Raw genomic sequence first — 27,694 nt, forward strand, 5'->3', positions numbered from 1 at the left:
GTGTAAATCCTTTATGTAGTAAAAGTATTTCTGTCCTTGTTTAAAAAAATTCTGAGGCTTGTCGAGTTTTAAATATAAATATGAGCTTTTTAAACATAAATCTAAATGTACACGGCGTACAATACGCAAGCGTATAGTTCAAAATCTTTTTTTAAAAGAACATTTTATATATTTTTAAAAGCTCCTTAACAACCGGATCTCAACGAACTTTATCATATTTTGTCTATTATGTATAATACAGGGTAAAATTTAAAAATTTTCAAAATGTGGAAACCACTTATGGAATAAACTTGTTTTGTGTCCTTATTTTAGAAAATTATAAAAACACTGGGACACGTCTACGTTTAAATTCAACTTTAAATATAAATTTAAATACCAGGGTGATTTACACAAGTCTGGCATAGTCCATCATCTTTATTTTTAATGGAGCACCTGTATATTTTTCTGTTAACGTTTATTTACTTTAGTTAATGTTGATTTATTTAATACCTCTACAAAAACCGACTTCATTTGAGGCAAAAGATATCGATTTTTTACCGTCTACGTCGAACCGTTCTCGAGTTTAGTATTCAAATGCTTTTTCCCCATCCAAAAAGTGCACAACGTCGCTAAAGAAGTTTTCACTTCAAAAGACAATACAATTGATATAAGACTTTGACAAAAAAGTTACCAATAATTCTACATCACAAAAACCAAAATAATCTTTTTTATTTAAAAATTGACATCTCTATTTATTGAACCACAAAAAAATGTTAAAAAAACTTCATCGTATTTGTAAAAAACCATTTAATATCGAAATATACAAATTTTATACAATCTATCTCTAACTTTTGGAATTAATAGTTGGAGATGAGACCAATCCCAATTCACCAGACTCCAACTGTTTCAACAACCTGAATAAAGCTGCAGCCTCACGAATACGACTGAATTCGATGCAGAAGGCCTGTACTTCAATGAACAATTCTTGAACATTGATTATCTTATTTCTTATAAGCGATTGTAAAAATACACAAACTAACCGCACCAATCTATTCTGCATATATCGATCTTTAATAGTTTCGCAAGTAGAGATACAATTCGATATATATAAGTGAACAAATTCTGTGGGAAGATCTACAGTTGTGGTAAGTCGATTAACAACTTCCATGGAATGTAAAGACATTTCCATGTTTACAAGAACAGAGAAATACTCTGTTATTTGCTTGGATTGCATTAGCTTCAGAAGAACTTCTATGGCTATTAAAGGATTATTTTCTACAAGATCAGGCAACTTTCTAGGTGTTAAACCAATATGGTAAACTAGTTTTGGATCATCTTCTAGTTCACCAAGCAACTGTTGCTGTTGTTGAATTGATAGAGCTGACTTATAAGCTTTATTCATGAGTTGTCGCGCTTCATACCCAACTGTATCAGGGACACACATTGTTATATCGTAGGCAACAGTATGTTCTTTTGGTGTCGTTGGATTTAACCAGACAGGTTCGTCTTTACAATTTAGTAAAGGTGGAGCTAATGTTACAAACTCTGGTTTGTATACTTTGTTCACTGGTGCGTTATCAGATGTTACTATTTTTTTAATTATGGTATCATCTTTTGTGGTGTCAACAGTGTAGCTATTATAATTTTTCTCTGGCAATGATAACACAACTGGAATTCCTGTCTTACAAGTTTGAGGTAATTCCGATTGTTTTTCTGCTAGAGTCAATTGAATTGCTGAGAAATCGGCATTCACCTAAAATCAAAATAAAATTATATAACACTTAAAAAAGAAAAGAGGTATATTATTTAAAATAAGGATAACATATTTTCTTAATCAAATTGCAGAATAGCATGGGCAATATTTATAGTTAATGACTGATAGCTGACTTTTAAATTAGATGACTCTCCCTATTCGCCATTACAATGAATAGTTGACTCGTTGACCACTAATAAGTGCATTGTGATGGGCTGGAACTACATCAGCTGGAAGTACTTGATGAAATGCAAAGAAACATTCTTCCAAATAACGAAAATAACTTATGACATAAAAAGTGGACACAGTCAATATCAAATAAATAACTTTACTACAAGAAAAGAAGATATATTTAAATTTAACAACTCCAAGATGACAGTTAGTGTGACTGTAAACCACACATAACTTGCTTGTGCTAGATATTGAAGTAACAAGTAAAACGAAATTTAAATACCGGGAGGATACCCCAAAAAATAAAATCAAGAAAAGCTAAAATTGCAAAAAGAGAATTTGCAACATTGCCAAAAAAAGAAGCTAGAGACTTTTGTGTAATGTATGTGTTGTGTAAATACTTATTAATTAAAGTTGATTATCTTTACAAAGTTCCCATATTATATTTGTGTCGCCCAGTTCCATAATCAGTTAAATCCAAAATTTAAAAAAATGGACGTTATGATTTCAATGAATTCTTTGTTAGTCTCCTTACATGTGTGTATCTTCAAACTGTTCCAAACTCAGTTACATTGCGTTGAAAATACCGGCTGAAAAGTTCGGACTGTTCCAAAAGCAGTTAAATGTATTCGGTGGTCGGTTTCAAAACCAGTTAAATCTGTCACGGTGTCAAAACAAGTTAAAAGAAATACTAAACCCACATGACCATGAGTTCGGTGCCACAGCCACTGTTAGTTACAAATCGACCACCGAAGCAGGTAGTTAAACATTTTTTGTGAGAAATAGAAGCGCTTGTATTGTAGTATTGAGACAAACCTAAAAGCATAACACTATTTTTTTTTCAAAACATTAAAATAAACCATAACAGGTGCTTTTACTGGACGATACAGTTCTTAATATCATGGAGGGGCCAGCGGAAAATCCTGAAATCGTTGATAATGTTGAAGTAATAGCAGAGGCAACTGGTTCTTTGGCTAAAAAACGAAAAAGCAATCCTTCCACTTGGAAAAAAACCATTGCAAAAGTATCTAGGTAAGTTAATTGTAATTATTATAATAAAAATTTATACAGTGTTTCGTCAATATGCCAACAACCTTCATTATTTTACAGTGACGTAGAAGTTATTGGGATAAAAACCCAAAATTTACTCTGTATCTGCGCCTCTGGAAATGATCAATTTAGAAAAAAATGCTTGTTTTATCAAGTAGTACTAGTATACAAACTTTCATCATATCTACAGTAGGTACTAAAATTTTAAGAGATATCGGCAAACAATACAAAAAAAGTATCTCAACAACGACACATTTTGAATGGTATGTTAACATAACCATTTTTAATGTTTTTTAGAGGTATACTTTTATCCCCTGAAATTTATTGGCACATTTACGAGACACCTTTTATAATCCGTTATTATTCGTCTTTACTTATACCTTTAGATTCAGGCTAATATTTCCTAAACTCTCATAACGTCAACTACAGCGAAAGCGATTAGGTAACTGAAAGTGTAACAAATTTGTTTTTTTAGGCACCGTCCAAAGGGATTTCCTCAAATGCCAAACTGCAAACATCCAAGCAAAAGCAAGTATCGATGCTCAGAGCTTTCCTTGCAAGACGTAACAAAAATCCATCGCAGATATTACAAAGATGCGGACCTACAATCGAAGACACAATTTATTCTGCAACATGTTATGGTTTTTTCTGCAAAAAGAACCCGGATTCCAGAACGTACCTCAAAAAGAATGGTAAGCACTAGTTTCTACTTACCTAAGCAAAGACACAATAAAACAGAAAATATTAAAGTGTGTCGAGCGGCATTACTTGCAATACTCCAAGAAAGTCGAAACCGGGTGCAGTTACTTTGCCAAAAATTTCTTCAGACAGGTGTACTCCCATCTGAAACTCGTGGAGGAGCCCGCCACGTTGAAAAGTTTAACACAAAGAAAGAAAGCATCAAAACTTTTATTAAATCTTTTGTACCAGTGCAGAAACACTACTGTAGAGCAAAGAACAAACACAGACAATATCTTCCGAGTGAACTGAGCATTAAAAAAATGTGGTATGTGTACAGTGAGCAACATCCAACTCCCAAATTAACATGCAAGTATGATTTCTTCAGAAACGTGTTTGCCACCAATTTTAATATCGGGTTTGATGCCCCATACACTGATAAGTGTTCTACATGTATACGACTTGAATGCGAGACAGCAACCGAAAAGGATGGTGACAAACGAGCAGCTTTAAAATTGGAGTTGAAAGTCCATAAAGTTCGTGCTGAGAAATTTTATATGTTCTTACGAGAGAACAATGATAACGAGCTTGTGTTCAGCTATGACTGCCAAAAAAAATTGGTGTTGCCTAAAATACCTGATCAGGCTGCGTACTATAAGCGTCAGTTGTATCTTTATAACTTTGTTATATGTGAGGGGCACTCCAAAGCCACACGAAATTGCCACAACACATTCTCCTATCTTTGGACAGAAAACCAGTATCAAAAGGGATCCAATCAAATAGCATCTGCTTTGTACCATAGATTACAGAACTCGAACTTTGAAAATGTCACCACAGTCAAACTCTTTTCTGATGGTTGTGGGGGACAAAATAAAAACACCATTGTTGTTGGTATGCTTATCAGTTGGCTTATTAAGGATGCTCCTCGTAACGTGAATAAGGTGGTACTATACTTTCCTGTAGTCGGACATTCGTTCATCCCGCCAGACCGAGTCTTTGGAATTTTAGAACGACAGTTTCAAAATTTCAGTGTTATCAACAATCCAGACGAATACACTGATATCATTAAAAATACCTGTACTGTGATAAAGCTGGGTGCAGACTGCTCTGTCAGTAACTGGAAAAGTGTCACAGAAGCTGTGGTAAAACCTCCAGGACAGTGGCATTTCCAATTTCAAAAAGCTGAAAAATTCATTTTCACACGATCTACAAGAAATCCAAACACAGCTTTGATCCAAGGAGAGGCCAACTACAACTTTGAAACGGGTGAGCCCAAGTCAGTTTTAAAAAGAGGAAAAGTTTTCGGAAATCAAGCTGTTCCGGAAATACCAGAAGGTGTGGCAGTTAAAGACGCGAAAATTAAAGATATAAAGTGTTTATTGGATCTCCATTATGGAACAGACTGGAAAAACAACCAGAAGTTAAAGTTTTTTGAGGAAATGTTGCAACAACCAATCGATCCTGTAGATGACGAAGAAGATGATTTTGAACTGAATGCTGAGGACGAATCTATTGATTAAAAAAATAGACACCAAATACTATTAAAAAAATGTACGAATAAAACTTTTCAGTAAAAATTGCTTCATTATTGTAACAATTTAACTAAAGCAAAAATTTTGCCCTCACAACAATATAATACTATGACATAATAGTTTCAAAAGTAGTTAAATCCTATTACTGTTCCAAAATCAGCTATAATAAATTTTTAATATTTTACAGTGCCTACATTTTTTCTTTAATTTTATACAATTTTTATTAGGAAAAAGCTTTATTTTTTAATTTTTTTTTGATAACAACTTTATCACGTTCCCTATGACGGTAGGTACGCAACTAGTTATTGGCCTATTCCCACAAATTTTTTCAAGTGGATTTAACTGATTTTGGAAATGGGTGACTCATTTGAGTTACTGCTACAAGTCTGCTGGATTGAATCCACAATAATTTTACTTTAACTTAACTCTACTTAAATTAATTTTACTTTTTGAACCACTTCTATAATAGTATATTGTGTATCTAGTATTAAAAGTAGTACATTTCCTAACGACGATGTAGATTAGTGACCAGGGCACTAGCTGGGGCCAATAAGCATTGAAGTTTGGAAATGTGTTTTTACTACGGAGTACACATACTATTTTTTTCTAAAATCGCATTCAATATTGTTGATCTAGGATGAAAATATTCCCATAGTGTTTTCTGAAAGTTGCCTAGCAATGGACTAATATTAAGAAATTGCATATTTTGTGGTCAGGAATTGAGCCGAGAATTAGATACATTTCAGAAATGAATAAGATATATTAAAGAAAATACCGTCCGCTCCACCCGCCAATCCAAATCCTTCTCCTTCTTGTAGTGCCTATCCGTTTCGGATGTTGGCGACCATCATTGCAATCTGTATTTTGCAAACTGCTGCTCTGAAAAGATTTATGGTTGTTGTGTTGAACCACGTACGTAGATTTTTCAGCCAGGAAATTCTTCGCCTTCCTGGTCCTCGATTTCCTTCTACTTTTCCTTGTAAAATGAATTGCAGCAACCGATATCTTTCGCTGTTCCTGTTCATGATGCGACCGAGGTATTCGATTTTGGCCGTTTTTGTTGTCGTTAGCAACTTTTTTCCTTTTTGTATTCTTAATAAAACGTCCTGGTTAGTAACGTGGTCGGTATAGGATATATTCAGGATTTTACGATAAAGCCACATTTCGAAAGCCTCAATTTTCTTGCAGGTAGCGTCCGTGCGAGTCTACGACTCAACTCCGTAACATAGTAGTAACCTGATTTTTATGGGTACTGATAAATGATGGCATTTGAATAGCTTAGCCATTTTTTGAAATGCAGATCTTGCTTTCTCTATCCTACAGATTCTTTCAATTTGCAGTTCCTTATTAGAGAACATCATACATTTTGTTTTCTTAATGTTCAGTGAAAGTCTATATCTCTGACTCACTTCTGTGATTTTATTCATTAACTCCTGGACGGCTTCATAAATGTCAGCGAATACCACCGTGTTACCCGCATAACTGATGTTATTGATACATTCTCCGTTAATTCGAATTCGGGCTTCAACATCCTCTACTGCTTCTTGAAAGATTTCCTCAGAGTATATGTTAAACAGTAAGAGTGATAGTATACATCCCTGTCGGACCCCACGTTTGATTTTGATATCATCGGATTATCCTGCCTCTGTACGGATAGACGATGTTTGATTCCAGTAAAGATTGCTAATAATTCTTAGATCACAGGTGTTTATTCCAATATTTGTTAATATCTCCATCATGTTTGACTGTATCAACCAACTGCGTTCCGAAAACCAAACTGTTTACGGCTGATTTTTTTTCGCATAGTTTATACATCCTTTGATGTATGATTTTTAGAAATAACTTCGTGGCTCATTAAGCTGATGGTCCAGGTCCAGGAGCTTTGCCGTCTTTTAGTTGTGATATTGCTTTTTCCATTTCATCTGATGTGATTGGTAAGTGGTCATTACACATGTAGGATGGAGGTTGTTAGGACCTATTATCATCAAAGAGTTCTTGTATGTATTTGGTCCATATGCATATTTCTTGATTTTTATCTGTGATGATGTTCCCCTGTTGATGTTGCAGTTTGCTAGCTGTGTTCGATTTTTGAAGACCATCTGCTTGTTTAATTTTTTTATGCATATTAAATGTATCGTGTTTTTGTTCTAACAACTATATCTCTTCAGACTGTATTTTTAACCAATTATCAAATCCTACTGTCAGAAATGTTTGCGCCAACCCCCGCGTCAATCCCCATGCTAACCCACACGCCAACCTCCACCCAAAACACGTCACCATCGACGGTATAAATGAACCTTCTCTGTTTCCAGTAGCAGAATGTATATCAGATCACTATAGTAATATCAGGGGGCTCAGGAGACTGAGATCTCGGAAGCCCTGAAGAAGACATCAAAAAGATGTCGAAATTTATTATTCTTGTAATAGTATTAATCTTAGCTCTAGGTTTAATTGTACTAACCGCGGAAATCTTTCGAAACATTATATACATATAGATGTATACATATTAATTTCAAAGGAGGGAAATAATTGGGGGTAAACAGCTGATAGACAAAGTATACTCTTTTTACTATATCCAATATATTTCGCCTATTTTCATAGGCATCATCAGGAAAAGCTACAATGATGATCATTAGGTATATCTTACATCATGATGAATTAGTTTGATTACTTACTAAGTGAGGATGTTTGTCAAGATGTTTGACTGGAAAGCAATTATACATAACAATAAACGAAATCTGATAGATTTATGTTCTTCTTCTTCTTCTTATTTTTGGCTTTTATTCTACTGAATAATCAGCCAGTACATTTTTTTTGTTAATTTTTGGGCCACTGTCGTAGTCTGAGAATATATCTCATGCCCTATTATCAATTATCAGTGAATATAGACATTTCATCCACATATCTACATTTTATTTATGTTTTCTTATAAGTGGTTTAAATGTTAATATTGGATAGGTTATTATGAATGTTATAATTTTATATGGTTGAACTGTAGGAATCTGAGAAGAATTTGGATAATTTTAGGGTTAATATCGCATAGAAGCATTGGTACGTTAATTGGTGTTTTATTGTTAATTTTGATCAGCTCTTGATAGACATCATAATCTTTTATTTTGTTTATTGGGCATTCCCAAAATATGTGTTCTAGTGTTTCCATTTGCTCACATTCACAGTATGGGTTATCGCGAATGTTGATTTTATATAAATGTACTCCTGTCAGGCAATGTCCAGTCCTCATTCTAATAATGGTAGTAATATCCCGATTATCTATGTATGGGATTATGTCAAACTATGGTTTATTGGGAAAAAAGTTTGTATGTTGTTATACCAATTACCTTTATATTGAAAAGAAATTAACCAATTATTTTGATGCATAGAACATATTTTATTTTTTAATAATGGCATGATATCCAAGTTCTTCTTCTTCTTCTTCAAGTGCCCTGTCCGTTGCGAACGTTGGCTATTAACATGGCAATTCTGATCTTATTTGCGGCGCTTCTGAATAGTTCGACCGATGTGAGCCCGAACCACTTCCTCAGATTTTGGAGCCACGAGTGTCTTCTCCTGCCTGGCCCTCGCTTACTGTCTATTTTTCCCTGGACAATCAATTGCAGTAGACGGTACTTATCGTGTCTCAATATGTGGCCTAGATATCCAAGTTACTTAATCTAATTTTAGCAGAAATATTTAATTCAGCCCCAATCTTTGCCAGTTTGTCAGCTATTTCATTTCCCTTGATATCATTATGTCCAGGAATCCAACATAATCTAATACCTTTCCCATATTTATTTAAATAGTATAGTTTCTTTTTAACTTCCAAGACTCTGTAATCGTTTGTTGCAGTTATCATATTGTTATTAATTTTGTCTATAGCGCTTTTTGAGTCCGTAAATATTATAGCTTTGTCAAAAGTTTTTCCCTCACAAATCATTAGGCCCTTTTGAATAGCTATTATTTCAGCTGTACAGATACTAATAAGTGAAGGAATTTTTTCAGAAAACGAATAATTTATACTAGGTATGTGCATTCCTATGCCCGTTTTGGCTTCCTCAAGGTTTTGATTTTTTTGTTTTTTTGAAGCATCTGTAAATATTCGTATGTAATTATAGTAATACGAATTTACAAAATTATAATATTCCCAAAGGTTATGGGAGCTATTTTTTTTAATAATGTTTTTATGATTAGTGCATTATAAGTGTAGACATTGTATTCATTTGAGTAGCAGGCTGGTATGTCACTTGTGTACATTGATGGTAAAAACTTTTTGACTGCTGTTAGGGAGTCAATCAAATGTTGGATTTTTCCCTTCCAATATCCTTGTTAATAACCATGAAGTCTAGAAGCATATTTAATAATGAGTGATTTGAAGTTGTGCTAATTTTTGCTATGTATTTCCTAGCAATCCATTTAAATCTATGGTGTAGATCGATAGTTGCACTTTCTGCTAGAATGACATTAATGGGAGTAGATTTCATCATCCCATGTGTTGTTCTCACAGCTTGGAATTGTATTCGGTTTAATTTCATAAAATTTTGTTGAGAGAAGTTATTAATTATACTAGCACCATAATCTAATTGTGATTGTATCAAGCCATTATATATTAATTTTAGTGTTCTTGGGTCTGATCCCTACCACACTCTACAAAGAGCACATATTATATTAATTACCTTTTGGGCTTTATTAATCATGTTATCTATTTGGTCTGACCAATTTAGGTTGTGCTTAAATATTATACCTAAATATTTTCTCGACAGAAAAAGTACACATTTTTTAGGTATTATTGTGTATATATTTTTAAAGTAAATATTGAATAATATCGGGCTTAAAGGTGAGCCTTGTATTACATCTTGTGTAGTATGCGATGGTCCAACCATTTCGTGATAATGATTTTTAATATATAGATTCCTATTATTTAAGAATTGAAATATAAGGTTATTGATGTCTATTGAAGTTGGAATATGAAGGTTATTAAGAAGTCTGTATAGTATGTAAATATTCACATGATCGAAAGCTGCTTTAATATCTAAGAAAGTAGCATTTACATATTAGTTTTGTGAGAAAGCCAATTGAACATAAGTATTTAAATAATTTAAATTATCAATAACTTCCAAACCTTTTCTAAATCCTATTTGAAATTGACTAAAAGTTTTTTGATTTTCCACGGTCCAATCCAGCCTATTTTTAATCATTGATTCCAGTGGTTTTACTACACATGATGAAAGTCCCAGAGCCCTATAATTTTCTGCTCTTAAATTATAATTTTGAATTTTGTTGCTCTTTTGAATACTTATAATAATTTGAGTTTTCTACTCATTGGGAATCAGTTCATCTTCTTTAACTTTGTTGTATAAATTTAATAGCCATATTAGCGCTATTTCAGGTAAATGTTTTAACATATTAAAGTTAATATTATCAAGACCTGGTGATGTGTTTTTCTTTAAATATAGACTATTTTTTAATTCTCTGAAATTGAATTCACTAGACAAGTGATCAATGGTCTGTAATTCAAAATCCGGTTCAATATTAGTTACTGAAAGGTTAGTTAATATTTCATAACTTATCTTTTAATTGGGAAGTTTATTGTTTGATGGTTGAGAAAATGCTTTTTTAAATTTTCTTATAGTTTGCCAAATAGAGCTGATGTCTACATTTCTATTAATATTCCCACTATATTCCATAAACTTTTGCCTCTTTATTGTTTTTAAAAGTCGTTTTGATTTAGCAATTATGTGTTTTGGATTGATATAATTATTAAAATTAACATTATTTTTAAATTCCTTTAACGCCTCTTCCCTTTTATTTATTATTAAATAAAAGAAAAGTATCAAAGAGTACCTTGAATTGAAGTAAGATTAGACATTTATTTGATGTACAATTTTGTTTTATATAAATAGCTAGTTACTACAATTTTTTTGGTCATTATCATATTAAGTTAAACAGTTGTAATAGTAATCAACATTATTAATAAATTAAGCGACAGATCTTAGGCAAACCTGTTACCTTAGATTCTTCTATTCGTATTACTAGCCTTGGATAAATGTCTTAAACAATTTTCTTTCATAGCAAATATCACAGGAAAACCGTTTACCTGTTCTACGCGGTTTGAATAAACACAATATAAGCAATTAATGGTCTCTATTATGCCTCGCATCGGTTTTAAAAACTCTGGGAAATTTTGTAGAAAGCTAATTATGAAGATCCACTGTTCGTTTTGTTTATCGAAAACAAAAATGGGAAAATTGAAGGTCATTTCTTGAGAACTCGGGAATTTGGGTGATTTTGAAGGACTAAAAGGTTATTGGCTGAAAAAAGGGATTGTGGATTGTGGAAGGAGAATTTTTATTTTGATGGAGATTGTGGAGAGGAGGTGGTTGGTTGGTTTTGATAAAAGAACATCAGGGACGTTTTAGAATTTAAATAATGGAAAGTTAACTGGTTTTCGAGAACAATATTGCAGAGGCATAAAGTTTTGAAACGAAACAAGAAAAAAAAATACTCTTGACTTAAAAGACGAATAACGCTTGAGATTAGATCGGTCACGCGTGAGATGTTAAGTAACATTAGAAGAAATTTCTAATTAAGATTAGGATATTGCCAAGACATTCGCGGCGAGCATTTTGAACATCTACATTCACATTAATGTATTTTTTGGTTTTCTTATATTATCAAGAAATAAATGGTATCACGAATTAGTTTTTCAGTGAGTTGTAGCAAATTTATAGAATAAATCTAAAAACACTTTATATTTCCAAAACAGATAGATAGGTATAGTACATTGTACATGAAATATATCTAGAATATTCTGGGAATCCAAAAATTGAATAATATACAGGGTGCTGTGTTTGAAATAAGAAATTTGGTATTGACCTCTGTTACATGACACACCCTGTATAAACAGTTTTTATAGCAAAATATGCGCAACTAAAAATACCAATCGACGTATCCGAGCGTATTTTTAAACATTTCCCCATTTATTAATTATCGAATTTATTACACTTGGCTTTTCCACCCTGTATATGTTACGGTACAGATCAATAACAACAAGGTAGAATTAATCGATAAATACACATACTTGGGTCATGAAATTAGAATAACCAGAGACAACCAAACCTGCGAGCTAAATAGACGAATCACGTTGGGATGGGCGGCATATGGAAGGATGAGAGACATTTTTAAAACAAATACCCCAATTCACCTGAAAAGGAAGGCATTTAACCAATGCATCTTACCAGTCTTGACCTACGGTGCAGAGACCCTAACTTTAACGAAAGCTAGTGCCGAAAAACTGAGGGTAACACAAAGGCGAATGGAGAGATCAATGCTGGGCCTGACCTTGAAAGATCGCGTGAGAAATGAGGAGATACGCCGACGAACTGGCGTAGACGATATTATACTGCGAATCAATAAACAAAAGTGGAGGTGGGCTGGACATGTTGCTAGAATGGAAGACGGAAGATGGACGAAGAGATTATTGGAGTGGAGACCAAGAGCCGACAAGCGAAGTAGAGGCAGACCACCCACCCGATGGACCGACGACCTAAGGAGAATAGAAACAAACTGGATTGCAGCAGCTAGAGATAGAGAGAACTGGAGACGTTTGGAGGAGGCCTATATCCAACAATGGATGTGAAAATGGGGCTGGATGATGATGATGATATGTTACGGTTAATGTCCGAAATCCGGTTAATATCCAAAGATAGAACGTACACCTTCAGTCGGACATCAATTGGCTAATCTCGACATTCACACAAGTCTCTTGTTAAAGTCCACATATTTTTATTTCTTAATCAAGCATTTGTGCAGGCAATATTGTTATTAACAAGTGAAAATTTAAGTATTCAATATGTCCAATGAATTTAAAGACCGGTTTTACGAGAATCTTGATAAACTTATTTCCACAAAAAAAAAACTTATTTATCTCGTAAATATGATTTAATTTGTGATCAAGACGTTTGGCTAAATACAACTATAGTAAATGTGGGAAATTTCAAGTTTATTGTTCATTTGCCAAAAGGTACGAAGAAATAGTACACAAGTAATAATCCTTTTTTAAAATTTTGCATACCCTGTCAGCAAAAACTCAGTTCAAAAATAAAAGGCTTTGTTGTAAAACCTATGATATTTTCTGAAATGAATAGTCGGTGTCAAGTTGATTTGATCGATATGCAATCCGAATCTGATGAACCATTCCGTTTCATCTTTGTATATCAGGATAACCTTACAAAATTCGTGCAATTAAGATCTTTAACTTCAAAAAAAGCATATTAAATAGCTTCACATTTGGTAGAAATTCTTCTGCATTTTTGGAGCACCCTCCAATCGTATAATGGGCGTAAGTTCATTAACACAGTAATAAATGAACTGAAAAATATGTGGCCGGATTTAAAAATTGTTCATGGAAAGCCTCGGCATAGTCAGTGGCAAGGAAGCGTCGAAAGGGCTAATCGTAACATTCAGGATATGCTAATAACACATCTTAACACGTTTAAGTCCGACAACACGACTGTCGCGTTCAATGAATATAGCCTCAGAGGCCGCCAACGCGAGTCGCGCAGTCTTTGACTATATGACAATATATGAACGTTATCTCAGCGGATTTTTCACGAATTACAACAAATATCTGCTGGTCGCTTGGAAACACTGGCATATACTGGAGTTTGTGTTTGATTTTTAAATTTTGATGTTAAACTTTATTCTTAGTATATGACAATGTATGAATGTTATCTCGGCGGATTTTTCACAAATTATAACAAATATCTTCTGTCCCATTGATAAATTGTATGATAAAATATGAAATCCTCAATGTCATTGCTTACTTTTCAAATATTCAAGCTAGATGTGCTCGAAAACGACAAAATTAGCTGTAATAAAAGTAAAAGCATCGGTAAGCTTTGAAAGAACCACCCAGACGAGGACATCGACTTCATGGAAGAAGTCGAAAGACAAAGAGAAAGACCCGAAACCCCAAACGAAATCATCCCTCCTACATCACCGGAGGAGTTAAACGAGCTAATTAAAAACAGCTCTCCGAAAAAGGCACGTGGTCCCGATCAAATAACGGACAGGGCTCTAAAATACTTACCAGCGAGAGCCATAGTATATTTAACAAATATATTCAATGCGATGCTAAGATGTCATAATGCTACCAAAGCCCGGAAAAAACAGCACATTCCCGCAAAACTACAGGCCAATAAGCCTGCAATCAGCAATATTGTAGAGAGAGTAATAAGTAGCAGATTCCAAGCTGAAACAGACAGACTAGACATAATATCCGAAGCCCAATTCGGTTTTAGATCAGAACACTCCAGTGAGCTACAAGTACTCAGATTAACAGAGTACATAGCAGCTGGATTTAAAGATAAACAATTCACAGGAGCTGCCTTCCTAGATGTAAGCAAAGCTTTCGACAGAGTCTGGCATAAAGGACTGATCTACAAAATGAGAAGATACGGTTACAGCAGAGCAATGACAAGACTAATCTCTCGTACTTGAGCAATCATAGTTTCAGAGTTCGAATAAGTCCTATCCGAACTCGGGAACCCGGAGGCTGGAGTATCACAGGGAGCGGTACTGTCACCTCTACTGTACACGATATACACAGCAGACATATCTAGAACACCAGGTACACTACTAAGCCTCTATGTCGACGACCCAGCGATAACGGCCAAACACAGAAATGTAGACATAGCGGTAAACAACTTACAAACAGCGCTAAACGACATAGAAGAATGAAGTTTAAAATGGAAAATCGCTATAAACTCCGAAAAGACACAGGTTGCACTTTTCAAAAAGAGACACCAACAACCAGAAGAACAGGTGACTGTGCAAGACAATCCCATCGAGTGGAAAAGCGAAGCAAAATACCTCGGAGTAATCATGGACAAAGGCTTAACGTTTAGTAAATATGTAGACGCTACAGTACAAAAAGCCAACATGGCAAGAGCATCAATAAGAAGCCTAGCAGGAAGAAAAAGCAAACTTAGAATGAAAACAAAAATAATATTATTAAATAGTATAATTCTTCCTATACTAACATATGCATCTCTCGCATGGGGACACATATGTAATACATCAAAAAAGAAAATACAAGCGGCAAACAACAACAGCCTAAGAGAAGCAGTCAACGTACCGAGATACGTTGCAGAAAGATTCCTCTTTAGAGAACTACAACAAATCAGAGTGACTGATATAATGAAGGAAAAAGCAAGAACAAAGTTCGCGGAGATAGAGAATCATCCCAGTCACATATTGCGAGAGATCATGAGGTACGACGCTTTCCACAGATGGAAGCACAACAGACGCAAACAACAAATAGTAGAATAAAATCATAATATTAGAGAGAAAATCAACAATCACACCAGAGAGAAAACAAAACACCAGAGAGAAAACACTTCAAAAAACAACAACAACGTAGCTCAACGTACTTCGTAGCTCATAACAATCGTGGACAATCGCAACGTACAGCGTGGACCCAGTTAATTTTAAGTAGACAATTATTATAATTATTATACACTAATTCTGATTTTATGCTTGTATTTTATATTTTTTATGTTTATGAAAAAAAAATCTAAAACACAAAACACGGCCTCGACCACTAAAAAAATCAAAAAACTACTAACAAAAACCGGCAAAAGCCACAAAAAAATATTAACAAAAACCATTAAAAACCCGGGCACGTAGGGCCAAACTCCTTGAGCACCAAGCCGCCGAACTGAGCCTAGTTCAGAGGAGACTTGAGGCCCAAGTAAGCAATTTTAGTTCGCGGATAAGCCACAGTAAGATAACAGGATTATAGCGACAATGCACTGTCCTTTGAATTTAGGTTATGAACTTTGAATTCGGTTAGGAAACCATGTTGGAGTTCTATTACCCAGGACTCCCACATGAAGAGCATTTGGCTGATAGTTGTGCCTCTATCGCGCATCAGAGTGCTGTAGGGGGGAAAGGGATGGTCTGGAGCATTGGAGCGCGGTGGAGTGACTCATGTTATTACTCGAGTTAATACACCTTGCTCCAATGAATTGTTACACCCGAACGTAATTCTTAGGGGTGAACATGTCTCACATGCTGGGTTTAAATAAATTGCTTGCTTGCTTGCTTTGAAAGAATCACCAGATGTATTTAGATTATATTGCATTTCCAATAATTTGTTGTATTATCATAATCCAATCCCATCGGTTTATTTTGCTATGCATTCAGTAATATTTTCTACGCCTTCGGTGTTGGATGTCTTTTGGTTTTACTGTGAGCCATTGCACGTGTTTTGCTAAATATGTACTTCAATTTTAAATTATTTTTAAAATGAGTGATGAATATTGCCAACTTTCGACTTCTAAACGAGGTAGGTGGGAAACTTCTCAGCCAATCTCAGATGATGAATTATTACACATATTAGAAGATTCACATGACGACAGTGACGCAAGTGATGAAGATTTATATTGTGATGAAGATGGTCGGACAGACGATCCCAATTTACAAGAATGTGGGTGGCAGCAATCCTATTGATTACTTCAATTTATTGGCATGTGAATTATTCTATGACCTGATTATTCAAAATAGTAATTTATATGCCGTTGATATTCTTTGTCAAAGTAAATCTGAGAAAAGTAGAATTGCAGCTTGGAAGGATATAACTGTAGAAGAATTTAAAGTTTTTCTTGGTTTGTTGTTTCACATGGGAACCATAAAAATTAATTTAGTATTCCAGTGTTTGGACAATATATGAGCCGAAATCGCTTTATGTTAATTTTGCGTGCCTTACATTTTAACAATAATAGTGACAATAACCAGTCCAGACTTGCCAAGATATCTCCATTGTTAGATTTTTTTAATAATAATATGGAGAATCTTTATTATCCAGAAAGCAGGATGCTTTATTAGCCCTGGACGAATCTATGATTTTATGGAGAGAGAGAGAGTTTTCGTCAATTCCTCAAGGGCAAACGACACAAATATGGTGTCAAACTGTATACTTTGGCAGAATGTACCGGGATGATTCAACGCATATTAGTTTATAGAGGAGCTAGTGACCCCGTAGTTGGAGGACGTAATCATATGGAAAAAGTAGCGCTAAATTTAATGGATTCGAAACTAAATGTTGGTCACTTCTTATATATGGATATTTTTTAGAATAGTGTTCCATTGTGTAAAAAACTACTTTCGGTTAAAACTTATCTTACATGAACATTGAGAACAGGAAGAGCGGAAAATCCACAGGAAGTTGTTTCTCTCGAAAATTAAAACAAAATGAACTGGTGAGTGCTTACAAGAATAAAGGGATATGTGTGTGTAAATGGAAAGATCAGTGAGATATTTTAATGACCTCTTCCAAATTTGGTCATGAAATGGTTCCAACAATATCTAGGAAAGGAACTGATAAAGAAAAGCCCCGTTTAGTCGCTGAATATAACAAAAATAAAGGTGGCATTGACTTAGACGACCAGATGTTAAACTATTATTCGCTCCGTGCGTGACCATGGTGGGGTACTTTGAAACGATGCCAGCGTGCGTACCGGCGAAATATGACAAAATTGGCCCTACCTTTTTACGCATAAATGTTATCAAAAATGTGTGCAAATGCATATTGCGTATTTAATTGTGCTAATAATAGCAAAAATAGTAAGTGTAGTTTTTATAGGTTCCCAAAGATAACATATAAATTAGAGAAAAGAAAAAGATGGATCCGTGCTATTAATATGAAAAAGTAAATATCACATACCTTCATTTTTATGCAATTAAAATAGAAAAAATTTAAATAATTTACCTTAAATGATATTTTATAAGGCTTCAAGCTAACTGCAGAATGTCTGATTACTTTAGCTTTTATATTATAACTTTTACTATTACTGTTTTTAAATATATGCCATTTCACGAGAAAAACTTGATTTGTCAGTACTAGATTTTTCCCTTTCTTTTCCGTTTGTGGTTGAGAAGATATATTATGATGAATTTTGAGAAACCCAGTTTTTAATACTACATTTATTTTGTACATAAACTAAAAAAATATAATTAAAAAGTTAATTAATAATAATTGTCAATTTCGCATGTATTTAACAATGTCAAACATATGTCATATGTTTATCCTGAAAATTGGTAGGTCCAAAACTGTCAGATGAAGGCGGTAGGTGTCGCGTCAGTCACGCACGGAGCGAATAGTTGCGCACACAAAACTATGAGGTGGTACAAAAAAATAGGCATACATATTTTTCAAATTATGCTAATCAACGCATACTATTTCTATAATAATTCTAATACAAAAATGTACGACTTTCGATTGTCGGTGATTGATAGTCTTTGGGAACCAAACCCAAAAATCCCTCAAGTAAAGAAAATTTGACGTTTCATTTGCCATCCCATTGCCCTAAATCAGCTAATGGTATTACAAAACGACGACAGTGTAAATATTGCTGGCAATCTAAAAAAGAAAGAAAGAACTCATTGTTTTATTGTGCGGAGAAAATTTTTTTAGACGTTTTCATGAAGAAATTGAATATTAGGTAATAAGTTTGTTTTCTTGATGTTGCCATTTAATAATTACTTATGTTAGTTATCTAGATTCATAATTATATTTTTTCTCAATCAGATTATTATGTTGCCAGACCTGCAACATGGCAGGTGAAGACGACGATGAAAAAAGCTCCGCTAAAATCTGTAAATATTGCCAAAAATCAGTAGTCAATACTGTTGTAAAATGTGTTAATTGTGAGGTTGTATTCCACCGTCTTGTGCACTTCGAGTGGCAGGTTTAATTTATTGTGGTAGGAAGAAATAATTTAACTGGTGCTCCAATGCAGATGTTGCTTGAAGCAAAAGATGAAATGTTAAAAGGTAAAGATATGATAATCGCCGAATTAAAAGCTAAAGAGGCCCTTCTCTATAAAAACAGTGCTTTACTATAGTCGGACAATTTTCAATTAAAGGTGACTAATCTACAAATTGAACTAAACGGTAGCGGCAACCATGTAAAATGTCAGCAGTAAATTCTTACCGGGCTGTAAATATGTAAAAAAGTAAGATTGTCTCATAAAAATTTGTCCTTGTAACAATATAAATTGGTGCGATTCACCAGTGTAGAGTGAGACAAGTTCATTCATTCAAGTTCATAGTTTGAAACATCGGTAAACTTATCAATATTTTGCTGGTCTATATATATTTACGTTCTTAGAAAGAATGAAAATCAGAGAAATTTGATATTTTAGTTTATTCGTTATACATTAAATATGTGCATAGGCGTAGTGTGCCCTATTTCTTGGGAACATATTTATTAAATAGACTTTATTATTAACTTTAAAATAGTTTTAAGGTAAGTAAAGTAAATTTGAGTCAAGTTTATTCTTTATATAGTATTAACCCATTAACGGCCGCTCAATATACAAAGAGAAATTTGACAATTAATTTATTAGATTGGAATAAAAACGGATAAGTTAAGACTAATTTACAACCAAAAAGATTTTTTTTTCGCATTTTCAAGGAAAACAGTACAATTTTTAGTAAAGGAACATATTGTATTTTAAACGTAAATTGAATTTTAAGGTGAAAATTTTCGAAACATTCGTAAAATGCATTCTACACCTTTTACATAAATAAACAGTATTACTTTTGCATATCCTACATTCTTGCACTATCGTCTCTTTTTGTAATGTGGCCAATATTATCGAATCTGGTTTCATCTGGTAAAGCAAATTTAGATTGGCGTCCATGTACTAAGTTTGATACTGATGTAGCGGTTTCTTCACTATTATTAATTATAAATATAAATCTATGTCGGCTCATGCTTTCTTTTATAATGTGCAATTCTTTATCCTTATCCTTTGACCAATGCATATCACCTTGAAGCAAAGTGTGAACGAGATAATATACATATCCTAATAATTTTTTTTTTAAATCTATGTTATTCATTTCAAAATCGTGACGGTTATTCTGCGATGTATAAATATCTGTAAAATATAGAATGCTCTCAATTACTTTTTTATCAAAAAAGAGTGTAACTATAAGATATCTCTTAAAAGACACATGATAATTTAATAAATATATCGGTCTTAGATTTAATTTTTACGTAATTACTTATGTATTTAAATAAGTAATTAAAAATTTTTTTGGTACGCCTCTGCAAAATTGATAAGTGAAATATGAATTCGTTGAAAAGTTATCGTTAAGGGCTTCGTTAAGTGCGATGTTGCCAAGTAATCACCTTCAATTAAAAATTGTTTTAGTATAGAAGAAAATTTACAAAACTTTGAAGGAAAAAGCTATGCTGAGAAAACCGGCAACATTGAAGCAGCCTATGTTTTGACATATGCAGAGAAGACGAAGCCGCAGCAGTCAAAGTCAAACCATAACCCCCAAATTTTAACAGTTAAAACAAACACAAATTCACAGAGATAAGCAAAAAAATGCAGAAAATACGCTAACAGAGCAGTTGCCTGTGATTTCGGTCCATGAAGTCAATGCAGCAGTTTTGCAGGTTAAGCAACAAAATATCATGCATAATATTCATAATTTGGAAGGGAAAAATAATGAGAGTGAATGGGTGTCTGTGGACCCCAAGGCTATGGGGTTGGACGTGGATCTGAATCTATCAACATTCAGACGGTTTCTAAATCAGCATCTCTGCATGTTACAAGATTGACTCATAACACTAAACCCGAAGACTCAAAAAAACAGCTTTAGAGGCAAGTCTCCAGAAGTGACCTGCGAGTCTGTTGAGTCGAAACACCCAGACATTCATTCCTCAACGAAGGTCACTGTTAACCAAGATAATTTCAGAAAGGTTTGGAATAGAAGTGTGGCCTAGTGGTGCAGTAGTTTGCCGGTTTTGTATGAAGAGGAAGATGCTGACAGAAAAATAAACAGACCCTTTCAATCACCACAAATAGTAAGTAGTATAAACATTAATACACCAAAGAAACTGATGTCAATATATGTATTATCAAAATGTATGTGGTTTAAGAAAACCAAAACAATATATGCTGAGCTCTAACTGAAAACTATGACATAATTGCCCTCAGTGAGAAATGGCTGAATGAAGGTATTTTTGATTCTGAAGTACTTTTAACAATCAAAAATAGAAAATGAACTACCTTATGAACTTATTAATGTTACCTGTGATAGTGATTGTGTAATACTTAGGATAAATTGAAAAAAACTATACTCTTTATGTTTCCGTTGTGTATTTTATACCTAAAGTTGATGTTGTGATGTATGAAAATTATTTTAATTTGTTTGAGAATATTTTATTAAAAAACTCAAATGTGATGTTACTAGGAAATTTCAATGTACCCCATTTTAATGATAACAGCTTTTTGGATTGTGATAAAAATGTGCTGATGCAGCAGTTTCTTAATATTAACAACTTGCAACAAATAAATAATATTCCTAATTGTATGAATAGATTTTTAGATTTTGCTCTGACTAATATAGATGTCTGTACTATGGCAAGGTCTAACTCCATTAGTGGCTGAAGATTCGCATCACCACGCTCTCATCCTCAGTATCAGAGTAAGTGAAATAGCTAATTTACCAGACAAAATTCTTAGAAGGATGAATCTAGAAAACGTAAGAATCGGCATGTCAATAGCGCCCGTCTTTTGGACTGGTGCTTTTGATGACACGAATTAGAGGTGGGCTACTCTCGAAAATTCTCGAACATAATAATTTGTATATATATATATATATATATATATATATATATATATATATATATATATATATATATATATATATATATATATATATGTATATATAAGTAACGGTGATTGAAGTAGTTTTAGTTGATAAGAGAGTACCGAACTGTAAAGTTATAAATAAATATATTTATATAAATTCGAACCGCTCGTTTTATTTAATCTCACTACAATACATACAACTATGCTCAAGGTAACTACTGGCATCTTTATCATTTAATTTTTCAGTTTAACTGGTTCTCATCATTCTTATATAAGGATATTAAAAATGCTTTTAATGTTTTTTATAGACAAATATACACCTTTTTAAATTGTTCTATTCCTAAAGCCAAAAAAAGGGCCAGCAACTCTACTTCCAGGTTTCCAAACTGGTTCTCTCAAGATTTGAGCCATAAAATTAAAAAGAAACATAGTCTGCATCGTTTGTGTTTAAATAAAGCCTCAGGGAGTCCAAAGAGTGTTGAATTTCAGCTTTTAAGAACTGATATTAAAAACCAAACCAAATATGAGCATAACTTATACAAATGTTCACTTGAAAACCATCTACTTGCTGACCCAAATAAATTCTGGACTTTCTTTAAGTCAAAATATAAGAATAATTGAATTCTCATAGAAATGACATTAAACAACTCCAAGTTTAATACACCTTTTGATATTGTGAGTGCCTTTGCTAAATATTTTGCATCAATGTATGATACATCTGATTGCACACAATGTCATTCTCAAATCTGGGGGGTTCTTTTACCTTTAAATATATCACAGAATTATATGTTGTAAATAGTATTAAAAAACTTAAACCCCAAAAATCTACAGGCCCTGATGCAATACCACCCTATATCTATAAGGGAATGGCTGAATCCTTGGCTAAACCTCTGGCATTTTTGTTTAATGTCAATTGAACAGGAACATTTTCTAGATATTTTGAAAGTGGCAACAATTTCTCCAATACATAAAAAAGATAAAAAAAATAACATTCAACACTACAGGCCTATCAGCCTGTTATATAGTATTGCTAAGATTTTTGAAAGTATTCTTTATGATGATATATATGAGCATGTTAAGAGTAAAATCAGCAAATTCCAGCATGGTTTTGTAAGAGACAAATCAACAGTAACTAATTTCTCTCTGTGTTCTCTCTGAACATATTGCTAAGACTATTGAGGCAGGGGAACAGTGGGACGTTCTGTATACTGATTGCGAAAAATCATTTAATAAGGTAAACCACTGTATTCTTTTAAATAAATTGGTACAGTTTGGTTTCTCAAGAAAAGCTTTTTTTAATTTATTAAAATATTATTTGTCAGATAGAAAGAATACAGTAAAAGTGGGTAATTACTTTTCTCACCAATATGTTTCATTCTCAGGAGTCCCACAGGGGAGCAAACTAGGACCATTGCTCTTTATTTTATTTATTAACGACTTGCCAGACTGTATTAAATCTTGTAACAGCTTAATGTATGCTGATGATTTTAAACTTTTTAAAACAATCTCTAATAAGGAAGATGCAGTCAAATTGCAAGATGATCTAAGATCAGTTATTCAATGATTTAATGATTCAAAAATGACTCTTAATGTTAAAAAGTGTGCAGTAGTTTCATATATGCGAAAACTCAATAGTGTTATTGAAGATTATTATATTAATGATGATCCAGTTGAGAGAGTGAGTATTATGAAGGTTCTTGGAGTTAAATTCAAAATCAACATGAAGTTCAATATACACTTTTATGAAATAACTAACAGAGCTTATCGTGCTTTGAGTTTTGTCAGTAGAAATAGCAAAAATTTCAGAATAAGCACAATTATAAAACTCTATAATGCCCTGGTGAGACCACATATGAAATATGCTTCAATCATCTGGTCTCTTACTGCATTTTCAAACTCAGAAATTATTGAAAAAGTGCAAAAATGATTTTTATGATTTCTATATGTAAGGAAAAATAAGAACAAGAATGTGGTCTCATACAGGATAATGTTAGACTCATTTCAGTTGAGGTCACTTGCCACTAGAAGAAACAGTCAGGCCATTATGTTCATATACTTTATTGTTAACAGTATTAAGTACACAAAGTGGTTTAATTGAGTTTATTTACTTTAGGGTATCCAAGAGTAGGTTAAGGATAACTAACCTAGATCTATTTTTTACAAATTTCTATAGAAACATATCACCAATAAACAATATGTTAAAAATTTGCAATGAAGTATTTAATAGACTGACTCATGTGGATATATTTAATGTAAATAGCTGTGGACTTCAGAAATTGCTCGCTCATCAGCACTAGGTTTAAGGGGTTTATTGTATTCTTTTGTTTCTGTCATTCATTTATTGTATTTTTTTTGTCTTAAACACTTTACATGTAATTACTATTAGTCTATACCTAGTGTTTGTAAGGTGTGTAAATAAATAAATATTTTTTTTTAATTCAACCGACACATTTTCTGCCCTGTGGCCACCAACGAGTTTTTTTTATGTAACCAATTTTTTTTGTACCTATATTTATTATAAATGACTTTTTAAACCTTAAAAATTAATTAGTTTACACAAATACATCTCAGTGGCCCACTGTTTTCCCTTAAATAAAGGGACGGAGATGAATGTGTTAATGGTCTGAAGGCCTTAAATTTATGCAATTAATGAAAAACATGACCTTTCATGCAGGAATAAGTCAGTCTTTCTAAGGAGCAATGTTTGGGTCAAAAATAAAAGTTGGCCTATCAGATTCTCACTTCAAAGAACTGTATTAATGAAATAGATACAGAAGAAGATCTTTAACATTTATTAGATAAAGTAAATACTTAGTGCAGAAAGTGGCAATAATAATAGTAAAGTTGTTGGAACAAGTTCATTGGACTCTTACAAGAATGATAAGAGAAATACAGTATATGGTAAAGCTATTGGTCATAAATAATTGTTATGTATTATTTGTTTTATTTTTTAATAATTGCAGGAACAAATTTTATAATCAGTTCAAACATACCAAATGAAAATGACAAATTTAGCTCTTCTGTAAACATTATTTCTTTAGTTATCACAGAAGTTGTTGAATCATATGAGCTACCAAATGAAACCAACAATTCAATGTCATCTGTAAATACTTCCCCCAGTTACAACAGAAATTGATGAAACATATGAAGTACCAAACAAAAACAACAATTCCTGGTATTCTGTAAATCTTCTTCCTCCAGTTAATGCAGAAGTTGAAGGAATATTTGAAAATTCAAATGTATTTAAGTAACAAAATGTTAAATGAGAATCTTATACCAAATAACAGCCTATTTTTTTGTGGTGTTTGTGAGTCTGAATGTTCTTGTGGCTTTAAGAGTCCTATTAAAAGTAGGAATTTTTAACCCAACTTTAAGTAAAGGTGCTGTAAATTGAAAAGTGAACTGATTAAGGTATATCAGTGTGTGTAATTTATTATTTTCATTTGCTAAATTATATAACACTGCACCATTTATGGGGCTGTGATCAAGCATTCCATAAATAATAACATTGGCCATTGTTGAATGCTTCTTGCTGTTGTATAGGCATGGCAAAGTTTATCAAAAGTATCAGTGCCATCTTAAGTGCCATTATAATGTAATATAACTTGTGGCTTACCACTTTCAGGATCAATTTCATCTGAATAGTACATAGTTGACAACAAAACACCCACTTTGTTTCTTTTTTGAGCAAACAACACTAGGGTTTTATTGGTTCTACTTTTCCATTTAAAAACAAAGGAGATATTTCCTGTTTGTTTTTTCTTAAAGTCCCAATCATAGTAATTTTATACTGAATAAGCATTTTGTTCAAAAGCTCAATGGAAGAAAACCAATCATCAACAGTTATATTCCTATTAGTTCCACGAATCAGCTTAGAAAGTTCTTTTACATAATATTACAGAACTGACTCGTTTTCAGTATTAACTTTACCAATGTAAGGAATAGCGTTAACCATATACCATGTTTTGGAGTCATTCATTATGACAATTTTAATATCATATTTATTTAGTTTAGAAGCCAGGTAAACACAGAATAAACATCATTGTGTCCCATATCTCTCTTATAGGAGCTAATTTGCTACTTGTTGCTTGTCATAAAGATGTAAGTAAGAAGATAAGTGTTTAAACTCTTTCATTGACACTGTTGCTCTATATAACGACATTTCATATTGTTTAAAGCATAGTTCCTCAATGTTGACATGAGATGACTTATTTGACTTATGACCACTAAAAAAAAGGGTAATCCAATAAAAGCATGGGTTTCAGTTATGTTGGTTCTACAGTAATATGACTGCTTGTTTTCCAAAAGTATATTTTTATTGTTTAATTTCCTCATTAGTATAAAGGGAAATATTAACTATTATATTTTGAGTGAACAGTAAGGTCCAGGCTTCTAATGGTGATTTTACACATCAATGATATTATATTTTTTGTGGACATCTTCCTCTTCTTTCTGGTTTTTGCACAGTCCACTTTTTTAATCGACTAGTAGAAAGTTGTATGTCAACTGATGAATCTATGTCACTCTCCTCACTCTCTGACACTTTCTGTTCATCCAGATAATCTGACTCTGGATCTGTTTCTGAATCAGTTTCATTATGAAATAACATCCTCATCTTTCTCTAAAAAGAATTTGTTCATTCTCTCTTGTAGCTCTTGTTCACTTATAGGATGTTTGGAAGCCATTGTTATGCTACAATACAACGGCAAATATATATATTTACATTATTTAACAAACAAAAATTTCAAGCTTACCAAAGTTCTTAAAATTATATAAAAATATATACCTATCGCACAAAAAATGTAACATGCAACACACCTCGGGGTCAGACCAACCCTGAATAAACTTTACTTTGTCACTGGTTGACTATGAACTAAGTTCAAACAAAATCCTAAGAGTTACTGGTCAAGGACATACTAACCAGAATTTACATTGAGAAACATATGCATTTCTTGTTAGAGTTTTAGAATATCATGATTTATATAGTAGCTGGGTCGGTGCCGGCCCATTTATTAGCCATGCGAATAATATACTAATAATGAACCATCAAACATGAAAACAAATGTAAAATGTAATTCTTATTACATTCAATGATGGTTTAATCCATCCAAAATAATATTTAACATGCCACAAGAAAACAGTTCCGGAACATCTTACCTTCATTGTTGCTACATAGTATGACTTAATATTAATATTAGTGTTAATAAACACTGGACATTTAAACTGGAACTCTGTGCCTCTGGAGAGAGGGAACATATTATTTATACTTGAACCCACTTTAAAAATATGACTTACTTGTGATGGCACATCTGAGTTAACAATTTGTGCAGCAGTCTTTTTTAGTAGAGCATCCTTAGGTTTATCAGCCAATAGTTGAACTATAAAATGTTTTTCTGGGGCAGTTATTCTAGGCAACTGTCCAGGATATTCCAACTTTGGAGCTCCGACACTGCTTTGTTGTTCTGGAGGATTCAGTAGATGAATAAATACATTAGCAAAAGGAGTATTTGCAATGGGTTCTCCACGATATAGTTCATATAACAGAGTAATTGCTGCTAGACGTTGTTCTGGGTCTGTTAACAAATTATCCTGTAATAAAGTAACAATACAAGATCCCACTTTAAAGAAATGTGAAGATTCAAACTTCTTATGTACTTCATTTGAAAGAGCTTCTAGGGTAAAATTACGAACATTGTGATTTTCTAATATTCCCAATAAGACATCGCACTGTTCAACTGTTAAAGCCATTAGATAATATTCTGTAAAGCATATTTGGAGATTATATTAAATTAACAACCAATTAATAATTTTTTTTGTTTTTATGTTGACATGACACATCTCGATATTACTGACATGACATGTGA

At 33.1% G+C, this 27,694-nt stretch overlaps 2 protein-coding genes across 2 annotated transcripts; one reads left to right on the plus strand and one right to left on the minus strand.

Moving 5' to 3' along the window:
- Positions 1-769: 769 nt before the first annotated feature.
- Positions 770-27,694, minus strand: Not11 (CCR4-NOT transcription complex subunit 11). Its single transcript, XM_072534854.1, has 2 exons — positions 27,126-27,694; positions 770-1,732 (listed from the first exon to the last, which is right to left on the minus strand). Exons 1-2 carry the CDS (start codon positions 27,576-27,578, stop codon positions 824-826), a joined length of 1,362 nt encoding a protein of 453 aa, XP_072390955.1. The 5' UTR covers positions 27,579-27,694; the 3' UTR covers positions 770-823.
- On the plus strand, positions 2,280-5,151 carry LOC140443150 (uncharacterized). The gene is made up of 2 exons (XM_072534243.1): positions 2,280-2,935; positions 3,429-5,151. The coding sequence occupies exons 1-2, from the start codon at positions 2,805-2,807 to the stop codon at positions 5,149-5,151; spliced, it is 1,854 nt and encodes a 617-aa protein (XP_072390344.1). The 5' UTR covers positions 2,280-2,804.

Source organism: Diabrotica undecimpunctata, chromosome 6 (assembly GCF_040954645.1).
Source record: "Diabrotica undecimpunctata isolate CICGRU chromosome 6, icDiaUnde3, whole genome shotgun sequence".
NCBI classification, from domain to species: Eukaryota; Metazoa; Arthropoda; class Insecta; order Coleoptera; family Chrysomelidae; genus Diabrotica; species Diabrotica undecimpunctata.